Source organism: Lingula anatina, chromosome 1 (assembly GCF_051362555.1).
Source record: "Lingula anatina isolate TDL-2025a chromosome 1, LinAna3.0, whole genome shotgun sequence".
NCBI classification, from domain to species: domain Eukaryota; kingdom Metazoa; phylum Brachiopoda; class Lingulata; order Lingulida; family Lingulidae; genus Lingula; species Lingula anatina.
The window spans coordinates 20356286-20374242 of NC_141767.1; the positions used below are offsets into that span (position 1 = coordinate 20356286).

At 34.6% G+C, this 17957-nt stretch overlaps 4 protein-coding genes across 12 annotated transcripts in view; 2 read left to right on the plus strand and 2 right to left on the minus strand.

The window, feature by feature from the left end:
- Positions 1-69: 69 nt before the first annotated feature.
- On the plus strand, positions 70-2508 carry LOC147764081 (uncharacterized). The gene is made up of 2 exons (XM_087001406.1): positions 70-205; positions 671-2508. The coding sequence occupies exon 2, from the start codon at positions 767-769 to the stop codon at positions 1163-1165; it is 399 nt and encodes a 132-aa protein (XP_086857532.1). The 5' UTR covers positions 70-205; positions 671-766; the 3' UTR covers positions 1166-2508.
- LOC106179696 (uncharacterized) lies at positions 2337-10283 on the minus strand. Its single transcript, XM_013563426.2, has 6 exons — positions 9858-10283; positions 6354-6497; positions 5889-5960; positions 5187-5387; positions 4414-4554; positions 2337-4130 (listed from the first exon to the last, which is right to left on the minus strand). Exons 1-6 carry the CDS (start codon positions 10011-10013, stop codon positions 3954-3956), a joined length of 891 nt encoding a protein of 296 aa, XP_013418880.2. The 5' UTR covers positions 10014-10283; the 3' UTR covers positions 2337-3953.
- Positions 10284-10539: 256 nt separating this feature from the next.
- Positions 10540-15890, plus strand: LOC106179679 (uncharacterized). Its single transcript, XM_013563417.3, has 6 exons — positions 10540-10917; positions 11494-11637; positions 11851-11925; positions 12349-12543; positions 12833-12991; positions 14623-15890. The coding sequence occupies exons 1-6, from the start codon at positions 10759-10761 to the stop codon at positions 14788-14790; spliced, it is 900 nt and encodes a 299-aa protein (XP_013418871.2). The 5' UTR covers positions 10540-10758; the 3' UTR covers positions 14791-15890.
- Positions 15712-17957, minus strand: part of LOC106179634 (mitogen-activated protein kinase kinase kinase 15-like) — a 46733-nt gene continuing 44487 nt past the window's right edge. For all 9 annotated transcript variants that reach the window (XM_087001402.1, XM_087001400.1, XM_087001405.1 and 6 more), the window contains one exon: positions 15712-17665. In XM_087001402.1, the coding sequence (XP_086857528.1) occupies positions 17587-17665 (79 nt within the window). In that variant the 3' untranslated portion in view covers positions 15712-17586. The remainder of the gene's footprint in view (positions 17666-17957) is intronic.

Consider the following 17957-nt stretch of genomic DNA (forward strand, 5'->3'; position numbering starts at 1 on the left):
TTAGTCAAATTAAATACTTTGTCTTGGGCGCTTCATTATCTCAAAATAATATATCGAAACAATAGTTATTATACTCTATGACTCTGAATTTAGTTGTTGTAGAGACCACTGCTGACAACGTCAAAGGTCACAGCTAGTTAAGTTTCTCACGTTTCTCGAGTAAAATGCCCTCCTGGTAGCGTTATTTGATGTAAGAGAAAGACGGGTGAGTAAATGACATTATTCAAGTAATGACGATAATAGTTGATTAGTCTTCTTGTACTGAGAAGCTGTTTAGTGTTGTTTCACAATGTTGAAGCACCTGCAATTTGCTGTGAATATGAACATTTGATTGTTCGAGTAAGAGAGGAAGTGCAAGTCGTTTACCTAATTTATTTGCATTGGATGAAATTATTTTTATTTTAAAATCTTTAACTTTTCAAGGTTGTGGTATATCTACTTGGTTCATACAGTACATAACAATCACTTTAATTGTAAATGTGAAATGTCTACAGCTATTCCAGTATACTGGTATCACGGTTTGTTTGACCTTGTAGTCCTTGTTTCTAATATTTTGCATGATTTTATTTTAATACAAAGGTGAGTGGTCATACCCATGAAGCGACAGCTTATTCAGCTTCTTTATTATAATTATTATAGTATTCAAGTATTTTGCTTCTTTGTTTACAAGGTATCCCACATGAAGACAGTTTGAAGGATATTGTAGAGTTCCTGGTCACACTCCATGCTAAAACGTCTATAGATTGTTCAAAACACTGTCTTGAGAATGGATACTATAGTAACAGGGTCCCAGCAGCCTACAAGGCATGTACGCCCCATCCATGAACAAATATTGGAATCTGAGAACTCAAAAAACTACATGGAAAGGAAAAAAATTCCAGAGATGTTCCAAAGCCTGGCAGCTAGTCTGATGATGGAGAGACCCCAGGATCACTTAACTTTTATTGAGGAAAAACTGGAAATAATGAAAAAAGAAGGTGATGACAATATTAATTGGGAAACATTTATTTACCATTTACATCCTATGCGGGATGCTGTTAGAGAGAAATATGTCAAAGATGGAAAGTTTGAAGAAAGGAAAGAAAAGGAGAAGAAGAAAAGGAAGAGTCAAGGACCTGAAGTATTTGAACTCACTGAAACACTTGCAGAAGATGATGATGTATAACATATTGACCAGTTGAAAGCAGTCCTGGTTATGTTGTCAAAGTTTATATACATGTAGAGAAATGAATATAGATTGGACTTAGTTCTTCCAACACTACAATGAAAATACTGACGTTCAATATATCAGGAGACAGGGTTTTTAATGAATATACCCATTTAATTGATAGCCAAGATACCTTATTAGTTTTCAGTTTATGTCACTTTAGAAGGAGGGGGTTCATAGCTCACTATGTCACTCCAATTATCAATCTTTCAATTTAAGAGCAGTTTCATTAAGACTAAAGGGAAAATGAATAATGACAATTAACCTAATTATTAAACATTATTATTATTAAAAATTATTAAACTTATACACCAGTCATTTATAAAGCATTCGACTGACACAAGATTTGAATACTTTCAATCATGTTTCTCCAAATTCAATATGACAAATTTGATTAGGTACAGCTATGATCGATGAAGGGTTTTTCATTACTATATAGATTTTTGTTTGATTTGAAGTTTTTTAATTTTATTTATTTATTTAACACAATACACACATTTAAATACATGCACAATTAAATATGGTTTTGTAGTGATCTAAATAAAAAAATAATTTGAGCACTGATTTTTGTAACAGGGTTTAGAATATATAAAACTTAAACTAACTTTATATTATACACGTACCTGGTGTGGGTTAATTAGCTTATCATTTGAAAATCACTACATCATTTTTAGTTATTGTCATCTTTAGTTCCATGACTCATTCCTAATTTAACTTTGATCAAAGTGCAATGAAATTGAATTGTGGCAGGTTTCATAAAATAAATTAAGCATTAGAAATGAATTTGAACATGATATTAGAAATTTAAGGTGTACAAGGAAATACCAGCATTCATTTTTAGTCCTTCTCATACTGAAAAATCTCTTGCCATGATAAAACAATTCTCATGGTTTATTTCTATGTAGCCTTGGCTAGAATGGAACAGTGTGCAGGAGTAGCACTGTAGTAGCATTTCCATAAATTGAAAACAATTATATCGACATAAAGTTAGGTACCTTCAAACACTTGAAACTTATGCCAAGGTATACTTGCAATCTCTTTTCTGATACAGTAATGCCTGTGTCATTGCTCAATGTCTTCCCCAATAAATTTTTGGGGAGATAAAAGACAATTTATTGAATAGCAATAATTATGTGCTTAATTTATTAATACTTTTTTAATGCAGTGCTTGATAACAGGTTGTCAGTTGATGAAAACTTATCTTATATTGTTATATTTATTCAATGAAAATAATTATGCTTTTACATTTTCTTCAAAATGTACTTCCAATCTTTTCATTTGAAATAAAAATCTAAAAAATATCTGATTCAGTTAATACTTATTCATATTCTGATATAGATTACCCCAGCTGTATAACAAAAAGACTATACTTTTGTTGGTCTTGTTTCTTCATATCTATCTTGTGCGAAAAAATATTCGATCAAGCCACCTTACTGGAAAAGTTAATACCTATCATCTGTTGCCATAAATATATTTTTGATTACAAAGATAAGAAATACAATCTTCACTATGTACTTAATGAGTAAGAATATGAGATTCATTACATTTAATCCAACAAAGCCATGGCTTACTTGAGATCCTGTTACAAAAAATTCATTTGATTATGTCCACATTATCTGATGGGAACCTTCCCGCTGACTTTAAATTCAGACTTTAGCAAAACAGAACTGAAATCAACCAGTTAGCCTCTCCTACAGAAGTAATAATTTTGATTCAAATTCTAGAAATTATCTTGTATGCTTCAGTCTTGTACATACATGTAAAAGGTGGTTTGAAATGTTACAAAAGGTGAAAATGAAAACACAAAACATTTACTATTTACAATGTAAACAGCATAAAAAATATCTGCATATCCTAAATAAGACTTATAATAAATAGACTGTATTAAATGAAAGAACAACCAATCAACCCTGCTGCTGTCTGAGTACCTGAAGTCAAAGGACTTCTTATCTTTTTGTGTAACTTTACATAATTAAACAATGGTCATAATATAAGTTACTTTCAATAATAATATGTGTCTTGAATGAAATTGCTCTTAACCCACAGATGCATTAAAGATTTTTAATCTCTGTTTTTTAAACTTCAACATTTTTAATATCTAGCTAGGTAGTTTGTTTCCTTTTCAGTTAAGTGACAAAGACACAGAGGGCAAATTGGCTGACAATGATCCATCTACATTATGCAAAATTGGCTGAAAAAAGTAATTGAGTAATGCTGCTCATGTCTGTATATTTAAATATAAAATACATGCTCTAACATTTAAAATATCACCACACTGTTTCAGCCACCATCACTCTTTAGTCCAACATATCTACCCCAAATACATAAAAAAAGTTATATTTACACACTTTCAACAAAATTCTTCCATCTACACACCTGCAATGCCTATTCAAAATATCACTAAGTATGTGTGACTACGTATTAAAAAGGAACAGTTTCAAGCTAGCTCAACACTAACATGCTGAAAGACTACATTAATAATATTTTAATTTAAAAATGGTCCTCTATAGTCCACATTGATGCTTATCACTTTATTAAAATTGTGCAATCTAAAGACAACATGGCTGACAACATTTTATACACAGTTGAGTAAACAAGCTTCACAAAATAATCACAATTTCGTTATTTTGTAATTGATCACAAAAAATAACTATCTAGCTTACATTACCTAAAACGTTTATAAATGCCTTTCATATACCACAGGTTGAAAAAAAAATACATTACACCATTATTCTAATTGTGATGCTTAGTCATATTTTTTATCACCTCTTGGTGGTTTCACTGGATTCATGAATATCCCAAGGGTGGCATTAAGCAGAGCAGGACCCACCAAAGTTCCACACATCCACAGCACTTGATGCACAGTTAAGGCCTCCAGAGCAGCATGATGATACAGAATCACAAAAAGCTGTAATACTGGAATCTGGACAGAATAAGAAGGGTAATAATGAATCATGTTGAACTGGTTTAGGTTTTACTATTTTTCATGTTGAAAATAAATTAAATGTCAAATGCAAATCAATGCTACGTAATCTTTATATCTCTGGAATCAAACCATGCATTCTGGAAAAACTCAAAATAAGGCAAATACCTCATATATATGCTACTTGCTATGTACAGTCCTGTGATATCACAATTTAATGTCCCAATAATTATAATTATTCAAAAATAGATAAACTAAGCTTAAAGAGTGCAATACAACTTACCAATACTCTGCCCAGCAGAACAGCCTGTTTATCCTTGTCATATGTGAACTCTCTGGCTGCCTGAGACAGCAAGGCGCTAGCAATAAGCATGGTACCAAGAAGGCGAGTGGTGTGCGTGTGGAGACCATCTATTGCAGTATACTAAAATATAAATAAAAAGTATTCAATTAAAGTGTGTAAGCATATATTTTGATTCATCCAGTAATAGTTTCTAACAAATGAAGTATGAAAACTAAATCACTTACTGGACACTTATTTACATTTGGAACAATTTTGGACAATGAGAAAGTCTATAATATAAGATATAAACATAATGGCCAAATTCGTACATTTGTTACATAGTTTAGTAGTTCATGACTCAATTTTAATCCTTTGTTTTTCAAGTTACAAAAAATAAATAAATGTAACTTCTGATTATCAGTACAAAAGCATGGATGGATTCAGGATTTGAAAAGGGGGCTAAAACAATACGATACCGTGAATCCACAACTATCAGTAATAATATGGTCACAATTACATTCATTCTTCAAATTCTCATTTATATATTTTTTCTTTAGCTCTAAGGTTTTTCTGTACCTAATAACACGATATTTAGAATACATCAATTACAGAAAAGATTATTCTTTTTTAACATGGTTAATTCAACCATGTTGTAAAAATTTCCAGTGATGTTCTTCAATGGGTTACCAACTTAATTTTGGGTGTATATACTCCAAATCACAGGGGAGCAATTGAATACAATCAATGAGCACAAAAAAAAAGGTTCAACCTACTCTAAACAGCTTCAACAGCACAACTTGAGGGAAAGCCAAGTGTGCAATTCCCAAGAGAAATGTGGCGTAGTAATCAAGTCCTAAGAAAGCATTCATATTTTTACTTCCTCCTTGAATCTGCTCTGGTGGTCTGTTCAATATGATATGGATAAGGTTACCAAGTAACCAAAGAAGTGTTCCCAGAAAGCCAAAGTACAAGTGCTAAAGGAAAAAAATAACACAGAAAGATCACTTCAAAGGAAACAGATACGCCTGTTAATGGCAGCTGAGCTATATTTGTATTAAGCAAACACTTATATCTGAGTTATCTATAACTTAAGCCCAAAAACTCCAGATTACACTGTTAAAAGCATGGGCATGAAACATATATTTCAAATTCATTTTAAGGCTATATTCTCATAGATTTTAGATCGATCTATCCCCGCGGGGAGTCTCACTAGATTACTTTCAGATAATCTGACTTAAATGTCCGTCCCGCCTACTACAAGCTGTAAGGGGGTAATTAACTTTCGTGTCTGCCCGGCTGACAGCTATTTTGCGTGAACCCCCAGGGAGTTAGGTCGATCTAAAGTAGGTCGATCTAATCTATGGAAATGGGGTGTAAGATAAAAAGACATAGTTTCAAATGATCACTTCCTTCTGATGGCTTCTGACAATATAAAGTGATCAATTTGCACTTTTACAGATGTGAAAGCATGTTACCTCATCAGTGAGAGGTGAGTTCTTCTCCATCACTTGCACATAAAATTTGGAAAGTAGCATACATGATGTTGCCTGAAAAAGAAAATATTTCAAAATGTTATTTCTAGATAAAATCATTTCAACTTTACAGAATGAAAAGCATCATTTTCTAAATCTTCATTTACAATCATTATTATTATTTGTTTTGCCACCAGCCGTTCCAGTTTGTGGAAGGAGTGAAGGCTGTTTCCACCATCACGCTGAGGTAATTCAAACAATCTGTCCTCCCAATTCACAACCTCTCTAAAATCTATGCAACACCTTGTGTATGTGCAATTTTAAATGCACTAATGCATTAGATAAATGTTTGCAAAAAATTGATTTTGAATTTGTTTGTATTTTGAAATTCACATACCAAAAGCATCCAGAAAACCTCAAAGCATGAAAATTAATTAAAATTGAAAAGAAGCTAAAAAAACAATTTACCAAAACTCTTGATGAGAGGACAGCAGACGACACTCGTTCATCAACAGAATTTCTTGACAAAAGGTAAAAGACATTGGAGCCCAGGATCACCGTGGCATATATCCGAGTAAGAAACACGTGGGTTGAATCAAAGTCAATATTTGTCTGAAAGCAAAAAATACAAGAAAAACAAATGAAATCAAATTAAATTAAATGGTCAAATGAGCATATTTAGATCTGCAAATTTCTCCTACTTTAACATTGAAAAAATGTAATGGTCTGAGAGAAGAGAAATGCTGTTGTAACAATTGCCATATGGTTATTTAATTAACACCAATTGGCAAATACATCTCTGTCATACATCCCAGACAGCCTCAATAATCTGGCCCACGTCTGGCCCAGATCTGGCAATGTCTGGCAATATCTGGGCCAGATTTTGCCAGACACTTGCCAGATCTGGGCCAAGTCTGGCAAAGTCTGGCATTTATGCCACATTTTGCCAGACACTTGCCAGATCTGGGCCAAGTCTGGCAAAGTCTGGCATTTACGCCACATTTTGCCAGATGCTGCCCAGACTTGGGCCAGATATGGTACTTTCATTTTCAATTTTTATTTTCTATTTATTTATTTTTTATTGACCAGTGAGCTGAATGCATTGAACTGACGTCATTTGATAAATTTTGATTTAATTTATCTCTCTCTTTTTTCTTCAAAGTCCCCTCATAAGTGTGCTATTTGTTTAATTTGACTTGACATTTGAATGAATTCACTGATCTAAAACTTTTTTGGACTACTCGTTCCGCTGTTGTAAGATTCCGCTTTTTATGCTAAGCCGGTCAAGGACCCGGATGTAGCGTTTCTTAGAGTTATGGATATGAAAAAAGCACAAGCGTATCAAACTGATACAATTTCGTTGAGTGATTTGATTCGTGGTGCGATTTATTTCGAAGGCATCAACACTGGCGACGAGGATAAACACTAGTGCAAAACTGTGAGTCAAGTTTCTTTGAAAAAAATGGAGAAAAAATGTGAAATTACGGAATTCGAACCGTACAGAAGTCCGGAGACATTGGGTCACGCTCGACGCGATGGCTAGACAGTTTAAACTTTTCGCTGACGGAAAAAGATTGATCTTTTCAAAACCAACGAACGGCATGAATAATGAACAAAGATAGAAAATTAAAAATACATGACAAAGGAGACGCGCGCTTATGTTGTATTCAGCAGGGACAGGTGTACAACTTACAAGATATTTTCAGGACTCTCCCAAACACAGGTTAGAAACATGAATATACATAAGACAGTTAACGCTTTGAATGAAATTGGAACACCAGAAACTGAGTATGATGAAACTGAAGTCATTTGACAAACCAAGCCAGTCTAAACATTACGAGTTTAGACATGAAAAACGAAGTAGAAACTCCCTGACTGAGAAAACATGGAACGTTGGATCACTTTGCAAAACTCTGCAAAACTGAAACTATTATTCATGTAAATGACAGCTTTGAACATGAAAATCCAGGAGTGCATATACATTTGGTGTGGGAACCAATGCACAGAAGACATGGAGGAAATAGAGGAGGTGTTAATCTCAGTGTATTACCAGATTCAGGTGCATATTGTAATATCATTGATGAAAATACATGGAGAATGCTGAAATCCAAGAAAAATAAATGTGGCTCTTGTGGAGGACCAGAAAACAAACAGTATTATTCATGTACACGTCTGAGAAACCTTTAAAAGTGAAGGGAACATTTGAATATGACGTAAAGGCAAGCAAAGGAAGAGACCAGTAGTAGTGAAAGGACATGGGATTTGATATGAGTTGATTAGTTTTGAGAATTTTCAGTGTGGTTTAAGGAATAAAAGTTGGAGTTCATATGCTATTCTGCAAATGTTTGAAAAGACATTTTAAAGACTGAACTGTCAATTAACATGTTTTGAAAGGACCGTTTCTCTCCAAGAAAGGAAGGGATGTTGTGTTTGGACTTGACATTTGAATGAACTTTTGTTAACTTGGTAGAGTTACTTGTTCCATTGTTGATTCCTTTAATAATTATAAGCTTGTCAAGGAGGCGGGTGTATCATTTCTTAGTGTTATGGATTTGAAAAAAGCGCAAGCATTGCAAACTGGTTCAATTCATTGAGTGATTTGATTCGTGATGTGATTTAATTCAAAAGCATTGATACTGGGGTTTGTTTTTGTGCACATGTAATTCTCTTTTAATTGTACATCTATATCTGTGCTGGAGTATACATTTTTTTTTTTCAGAATTTACATGTATGTACAGTACTGTAGCCAGCATGCAAGTTGAATTGAAACAGTTACTGCATGGTTATTTATAATTTTGTTATAACTCTCCATCATCTAAAAAAGAATGTTTTTTCATTCATTATTCAAGATTTATTCATTACAAAACTATATTCATTAGTGATTATTATTATTAATGATATGTTTGAATTAGTTTAAAAATGACAATGTATAATATTATTTAGGTTGAGGTGTGCAAAAATATTTCCCCCTCAAATCCCCCCCCCCCCCCATGTACATGCATAATTAATTACAATTTTTGTAATTTGTGTTAATTCAGATTCGATGAGCAGCTTTGTGTTGAAAAAAAAATTGTTGTTATAACTGTTTTCTTTACATGTATGTAAGTGACATTTCCTCCTGTTAAGTGTCTGTATATTTGCCTTTTTGCAGTGTGGTTTTTTTTTTTTTTTTTTTTTTCAAACATACAAATTGTTTTGTACAAAAAGACAAGGAGTGGCCCTTAATTTGTTGCATGTTAGTTGCCAGCAAGGTTATATAATGTGTAATAATTTTGTTTAGGCTTTTAGCACAGAATAAATACTTGAATCTTGAATCTTGTATGTCTTTTTTTATAGTTATCTTATTGAATAATTAAAAATAATTAAAAAAAGAAAAAAAAAAAACAATCTGGGCCATATGTGGTCCATGTCCGGCCCTAATCTGGCCCACATCCGGCATGCCATACCTTTGCCAGATATTGCCAGATCTGGGCCAGATCTGGCCACATGAGCAAATGTGAAATAAAAAAAAACAATCTGGGCCATATGTGGTCCATGTCTGGCCCTAATCTGGCCCATTTGAATATGATCTGGCCCATATCTGGCCCACATCTGGCATGCCATACATTTGCCAGATATTGCCAGATCTGGGCCGACATCTGGCCATATGAACAAATGTGGACTGGGCCAGATCTGGCCCAGACATTGCCACATCTGGCCCACATGTGGCAAGCCATACCTTTTGCCAGACATTGCCAGACGTTGCCAGATCTGGGCCAGACGTGGGCCAGATCACTGAGGCTGTCTGGGATGACATGTATCCTGATAAATCATACAATTCCAATATCCTGATTCCATTACAATCCATGCACGCACATTGTACAATGGCACCCTGGATATATAACTAAATGTACAAAGTGACAAGGCTTTCAATAGGTACTTAATTAACACTTAGTTAAGGTCTTACTGACTGATAAAATCTGTTATGATTACCTGAGTTTGGAGTAAAACGTGAGGATACACCAGTTTGATCAAGCCAAACACTGTGGTCGCAACTAAATCTGTCATAAGCCACGTTCTTTTTGACGTCCACGCCGTCGTGAGAAAGATCAAAATGAAAACCACTGCAATAGTATAAAACATCTCCATCTCAAAGAATATGATACCCGCTGTCTTGTGTAAAGGGGGTCGTATCGTGTAGAAATCTACCAAGTCCTCGTAAATCACAACTACAAGCCTCGTGCGGTCTTGGTTATTTAACTCTCGGTGCTATTAGCTTGATAATAAAAGAATTTAGTACGTGTAGTTCACGTGTATTACAAAAGCAACGTGAGGTCCTCGGGGAAGTACTGCATATTAACGCGGGGCTTACATCGATACTCTGTCGTCCCGCATCAGGAATACGTACTCAGCTTAGTAGAGCAGTACTGACGTCATCGGTAAATGTAATAGTCGATAACTATTTCCGCCCGACGTCCTGGAAATCGCTCTCAGAGCAACACGAGTGGATTTCCACGTCTATTTTAGTTTATAAATGAATGCTGGAAGCGTTGCGCCGTTGTTTGTACACACGTTAAAAGACATTGTGTTGATTTGGGGTATGAGCCAAATTTATCACATTTTTAATTTCCAAAAAACGGAATACGAAAACAGGTCTTTGTGCCATACACCCCTGTCAATACTTTATTGACTCACTGTATGTGCATTCAAGCTGCCGACCTAAAAATAGATGGAATTCCTTGCCTGACGTCACGACCGCGAGAGGGCAGCACTAAAAGTTTATGAGCGTCGGATGAAATCAGGCCGCAGCGTGTGACATAATTTGAATTTGCAGCGGGGGAAAACATTAGATTAAAACACACTCCAGCGTTTTTATGACCAAAAATCGTTTAACATGGATACATTAGATTATCTTCGTTCTGCGGGAATGGTGATTGCGTTTTGTGTCACCGCTTTTAGCGGGAGAAAAAATTGGATGCTCACTGATTTGATTGTGTCCGTTGTCTTTGGAGCTGCATGGTTCATTCTTCCAACGTACACATTGGGATTTCAGGTAATATTGCTATTAAGTTTAAGTGACAGTGATCAATACGTTATATTAAGATATTTAGGTAACACGATGGTGAACGACCACGATCTGGGGTCTAAGATTATGTTAGAAATGAAGGTGTAGGCCTAAGTCGTGTTACACAAAACATGACTGTACAGTAGGGGTTACATAAGGCCAATGGTAAATTCTTTTTTTTAATATTTGTTTTCCTTATTATAACTGACAGTGATTGATGGATTTATAAGTGCATGCCCAACATTATGAACAACAGAGGTCCCATGGACTAATACACATTGTTTATGATACTTAATATATACATTGTTTAAATTTTTAATTTCTCATACCAGCCTGCATGTGTGGAACTGTATTACACGTTTCCGTAATAATTGATGATCATTATGTAATTAATATGAATTAAAAATAGACAAAATCAATGCAGATAAAAGAAGTAAAAAAGAAAGGGGGAGGGGGATATTCTACACACCATTAATACAGTAAGTCAAAGCCTTAGGCTACGTGTACCAAAGTGTGCTGGAAGTCAAAGCTTCATCTAATTCATGAGACCCAATGCAATTTCAGACTGTGGGGAAGTTAAATACACTACATGCCCATGTCACAAGGGATTTTGCTGCACACATGCTTTCATCAGCATTTGTATGGTGGAAAACAAGGGAGAGCAGAGATGAAACAGTTCCAGTAACTCTCATGACAGGAAGAGTGGTGGTAAGATCACCTTGAAAATAATTTTTTAGCTGATGAAGAGATCAGATTATCATTTGACAGCAGAGTCGAAAATCTTTATTTATTTAATTAATTTTTTTATAACTTAACCTATTGATAATTTATCTAAATATATTAGCATACTTTTATTTTGTCAAGTTAAGAATATATTAATGAAGCATTTAAAAACTGCCTGATTTAAAAAATCTTTTCCAGGGTAACTCAATTCTTCTGTGTGCCATGGTGTATGCACAGAAGTATGTAGCTGGAAAAGGGGTTTGGACTGAACAGGTAATTGCTGCATTCAAGGGAGAATTCATACATGGGTTTTTGCTCTGGCTTCCACTCCTAACCCCCAAGTGGGATATCACCCTAAATTTGTCTCCTCAATTAAAGGGTTACTCCATGGGATTTTCCTGCCAAAATGAATTTTCCTGGGATAAAGAACAGTTTGTCTTACTTGCGAATAATGCTTGACCCATTCTTGCACTTGGATTTTCTGTTTATTTCATTTTTTAATTTAATACTTTAGTTAAAATGACTGTCCAGCACTTGACAGATGTCTTTTGTATATATAATATATGACATCTGCTGTCATGTGCATTGCCTCCTTTTCACGCAATTAAATGGCTTGTTGTTTTGTATCTGAACTAATTCATGAATCCTTCATGGTGTAAGTATTTTTGTGATTCTATTTAGTCTGTTCCATTTCAGCACATTTGGTTTGGAATGCTGGGCTGTGCCTGCTGGTTGCTAGGGAACTTGATACAGTTGTTGAAAACCAAGGACTTTGGTGGAAGTTTCCAAGGGGACACTCGCCTGGACTGGCATCTGAGAATTGACTTCTATATCGTCTTTGTTATTAGTGTAGTGAGATTTGCCTTTCCAGAGGTTGCACCAGATTTTGTGGTGAGTAAATCATTCTGTTATTTTGATTGAAAGATTATCAAAGACTACTGGCTATTCTCGATTTGACATGTTATTGTCCATATTACCCAATTTTGGTTACACACAGCATATTTGAGTTACAAGCAATTACAAACTGATTATATTATTTGCAAATATGCATAATTCAATTTCAAGTACCTGTGCAAATTTACAAGAAAAGGGGCCTCCATTAAAATTCAACACATTCTCCACACGGAATGCTAAACTGACAGTGATTCTTAAAAAGTGATTTTGTAATCTTCCCTTTCAGGCCAAGCAGCCCCTTCTCAAGGGAGGCGTGGATGCCATTATCATCCACATGGTGCGTGCCATCAGTGCCTTGAGTATTGGGTATTGTATGACAGTGTTCAATGCACCCATGTTCAGATATGATGCAGACAAGAAAGCTGTGCTGCAAGGCAGACTGGTGGTGAGGTTTTGCTTACTTTCTTTTTTTTTTTCTACCCAAGTTGTAAATCTAAACAAACCTAGATCAGTGATTGGGAAGGAACGCGCCATTGTGCCATACGCGCATAGAATCGTAACTGGGCGCATAAAAAGCCGTGTTTGAGCGCCATAAGGGCGCGTGATTTTGTTATACCTCGCGTTTTTAAAAAGAGTCTACTCGTCAATAAAATATTCGTCAACTGATTAGCGTAATTTTCCTCTCATACCTGAAGACGTCTCAGGAACGAATTCGGAAGCCATCGAACGCAATCGCCGAAGTTTGCCGAGAGCAATGAGCTCATCGTCCCAATAGATATGCTAATGAAATAAAAGCTGATATCTTATTGGCAAATCAGTTTATAGGTCATGTTTATCCAATTTAGAAGTAACCTTGCTTTTTGTTCTGAAAGCACATGGGGTTTTTTCAAGCAGCACTTTGATGAAGTGAAAAGAAAAATGCCGCCGAAAAAGGTTTTTAAAAATCTCACCAGACCAGTCACATTAGTTAGTTTATTTACTTCAACCGCTTCGTCTAAGGGTCCGTCCAACGTTCAGGAAGAAGTCCCAAAGGAGATGGGGGAAGAAAATGTACCAACTTCTGAGAACAGCGCTCCTTGCACTACGACGAGTAGTAGTGACACTGACAGTAGTGTTACTGCTAGTGCTAGCACCTCTCACTCTCAGGTCGCATGAGGTTTCCAACCCCGATGGCTTCAACTATGGCCCTAGCTCCAGTACGACAGCACCCAAACGAAAATGTTCTGTGAACAGTGTAAGAGTTAAGATTCTTGGGAGTAACATAAGTTATGAGGATGCACTGAATGTGTGGCGCAGGAAAAAGAGATTACTTCATTAAGTAATGAAATCTCTTTTCAGTAAGACTGATTAATAAGTACAAGACAGTATGTGAGGACAATTTCATTTACATTTTCTCAGTTTTGGGTAATCAAGGTTTTCAGAGATCTAGATTGTTTACCTCTTGTTGATGGTTTCATCATATAAAAACCAATTACTAATGAGTATTACATGTTTTCTGATCATTTTGTTTTTTCATTTAGTCTTCAAATAAGTTTAGTAAAGAAGGCATTGTAATGGTTTTATTGAAAAAGACAAATAAAAGTCTTAACTAAATAAATATATTAACAAAGTTTAACTGCAAAACCTTATCATATTATTCCCAAAAATATTGATACAGATATTTCAAATATATTTGTCATGTTTAAAAATGGCCCATAAATGTCAAGCAATGGCCCATTGATATGCAAAATGGCCCATTAAGGGTGACCCAGGAGGGGCCATTGTCCCATGGGTGGTTTGAACCTTCCCAATCACTGCTAGATGTGTATGCTGAGACAGGCTGAAGCTTTTCCCCCTTATTTCTAATTTTTTCACAAATTATGCACTGAATTTTGATGTTAGATTATCATTTTATGGCTAACAATATGAGCTTTTGTACTAAAAATATGTGTTGGCCTTTGAATTTAAAAGTTCTGAATTTGTATTTCAAATCCACTCCTGTAAAGCGACTTTCTTACAAACTTCTGTTAAAATTCTATTGTTTAAAAATTATGTTTTGATCAAGTTGTCATTTAATCATTCTGCATTATATTCCAGTTGGGGCTGATAATGTGGCTGTTATTGCTGTGGGAAGTGTACAAGGGCATGTTGAGCTTCCAGGCTGTGGCAATCGTAATGCTGGCTCAATCTGTTATTTTCATAAACGCAGCTGCAGGGGGATTCTTCTATACTCGCCCCGTACCTCCCAGCCTTAAGAAGAATTGAGAGTATTTCACACCTACCTCCTTTAAGACCAGTACTCAGCAGGTCTTGGATTAGTTTCAGATATTTGTAGACCAATTTAAGACTGCTGAATCTGAACTGATTTTGAGTGATCAATTTAGAAACATGCTTGCCAATTGTATGTACTTTATGATTGCAATTTTTGATAATAAAATTATTAGTTAGAGTTATTATCAAGATATTAACACCCAAGTTGAAAGAAACTTTGTAGATGTGTTTTGTATGTCTGATAAAATGACTTTTATCTTATTAAAATAATGTTTTTATTATGTACTAGTTGCTTTTTTCTTTTACAATATTTTTGATAGAAGCATGTATATGTAGATGGTAGACAATTTGGATTCTATGGACATTTTAGCACTCCATGATATTTTATACAAATATCACAATTTTTTATGTAATTTGAGGTTGCTTGTCCATGCAAATAATAGAAATATCCTAATCCCAGATCACAAATACAGCTACAGTATACAGCTGAACTTGCATATATTTGTGTACACTATAACTCAGTTAAAAATATGATATTAGGAGCCTGTGAATCTCGGTGTCAATGCTGCTGTTGTGAGATGGGGGGATCTAAGTCAGTCTGAAATCATTTTATAATCACACTGGAAAATTGCACCTACAGAGAATAAGGTCATATAAATGTTGTTTATGCTATACATTTCAACTGTCAAAATGTGTAACATATGGGTTCTATTCGGAAGTTAAATGAAGGGAGAGTCCAAATGAATTCATAATATGACTTGAAATCTCACTGAAGAATCATGGCAGACATTGTCTATTTTCAAATGCTTTCTTGTATTCCTTTCAATGTGTGGTCACAAAGACAATTGTTCAAGTTTTTGTCTCTTAAAGCAAAGTAGTTTGCATGTTTAGATTAAGTAAACTGAAAAGCAAATATAAAGGCAGCTTTAGCTAAGTTTATTTGGTACTAAATATATACCGCACATTTTATTCCAACATTATGCTTCTGCAATAGCTTGTCATTAAGAACATTATATTGGACTTTGTATGCAAATATATAGAACCTTGTCACATTACTGAGAAAATACAAATAAATATTTAGTCAAAACACTGAAGTTGGATTTATGGCATCTCTTAGTCAGTAAATAACAAATGTACACTGTGAAACGCAAAATAACAGACTCAGGATGCTGCAAGTCAAGGTAGTCTTCAAACGTGCAACTCTCCTTTAAATTGCGATTAATAACTTACAAATGTGGTGTACAAATTTTCCAGAGCTTTACAGTGTTCACACTTTACTCTCTCCATTAAATCATACACAAACTTATATAAATGATTGAAATTTAACAGAAATTGACTTGGCACCACCCAATGCAATGACTGGCCTGATCACCATCAATAAATAACTTGAAAATGGGCAGAGTAAATACTTTTTACCACATGAAGGTGCTAAAATTCCCCGATACTGGTAGAAAACCAAATGGCAAAACATGTCATGATTAAGCCATGGTATTCAAGCTGGGTTTGCTTTGTAAAATTTTGAGCTTAAAAATATAGGCTCTAAAATGACTTGTGCCTTTATAAAAAAAAAGACAAAGATAGGCTTTCAAACCAGGGTGAAAACTACTAAAACAATCACAGTCCTTTTTGTAATGAATTCCCTTTACACTATTTAATAATGTGCACTTCACTACAAAGCACCTATCATGATGTTTATCTCAATCATTCCATTATGTACATATTTACAAATATTTTGGATTTGCCAGTGAACCAATTAAGCAAAAGATAATTTTCTCGGGATTGTAACCTTTCTCCGTGTTTTTCCTAAGAGAGCAGCACACTAGTCCAGCCTATACTTACTGCACATTTTTTCTCTAAAATAAAATTCTTCAACATTTACACAATAAGTTAGCATTCAATGACTTAAAATGATACTGCATTCTGCAAATATTTGAGCAAGAGGACAAATTAAACAATAATCCAAAGGCTGTCTGTTGGTACTCCTACAAAATTTGAGGTAGAGAAGCAAAATATGTCTACTTGTCATAATCTTCCAAATCGCCACATGAAATTTCTACGATATCTAAAAAAATCCATTTTCAATAAAATATACACTTGATAATATAAACAATGCCATCCTAAAACTATTTTGGAAAAAATTCAAAGATTAATAAAATTCCACACTCATAACTATAATGCCACAGTGCTATTTATCACAATATTTTAATTTCTTTAACAAAAATAAAGCATGGGTTGGGTTTTAAACCAAATATGAAACTCCACATGAAAACTATAAGGCATGGACTCTTCCTCAACAGGACCTCTTGAAATTTCCACTGTGAAATAAATCTTTACACAAAATTGCAAAACGAACATTATATATATAAATATATACTTTAAGGCTGCCATATGTTATAACTACAGTCATTTTTAAATTTTATTTTACTATGTGAAGGGCTTGTGCTGTCAATGCAGTTCCTAAACATGATGTTTCAGACAAAAAACAAAAAAGAGATTTTGTCCTGAACAGTTTTCTACCATCTTTCCCTGTTCAAGCATCAAAAGGCACGATGCTTCTAACAATTTTCTCAGTTCACTGTACAAAGAAATTTCAATCATGATGAGTTTTTTTCCATTTAGGTGCACCAATATATCTCCATAAATAAATAAACATTTCAAACAGCAAAGAGCAGTCACCTTCCTTCCAATTTCAGCAACATCTATATTCAGCTCCACTTCAAGTCCCACTGCTGACATAGAATCTCTCCCTCACAAGATAGTGCAGTAAGTCCATGCCTTTGTCCATAATTGTCACCGAGGTGACGTTCTTCGCTGCCGAGAGATTCTGTGGTGCATTATTGCCTGCCATATACGACACTGGATTCCACCCCTATATTGAAGAATACAATTCAATATTTCCTCTGTGATTGTAATTTGTTGATCATCTATTCCCCGTGCTATTATTAAATATGTATCACAACTGAATTCAGAATCTTATTATTCTTTTAATAATCAAAAGCAGTTTATAGTATCTCTTTACTTTATAAATGTAAATTATGCTATATGAAAAATAAAGAAAATCCTATTTCAAAATTGAAAGTAAATATGCATTCTTGGCTAGTTCATTATGCTTCTAATAATTCTTAATAAATTATCTATAAAGATACAGTAGCTACAGGAGA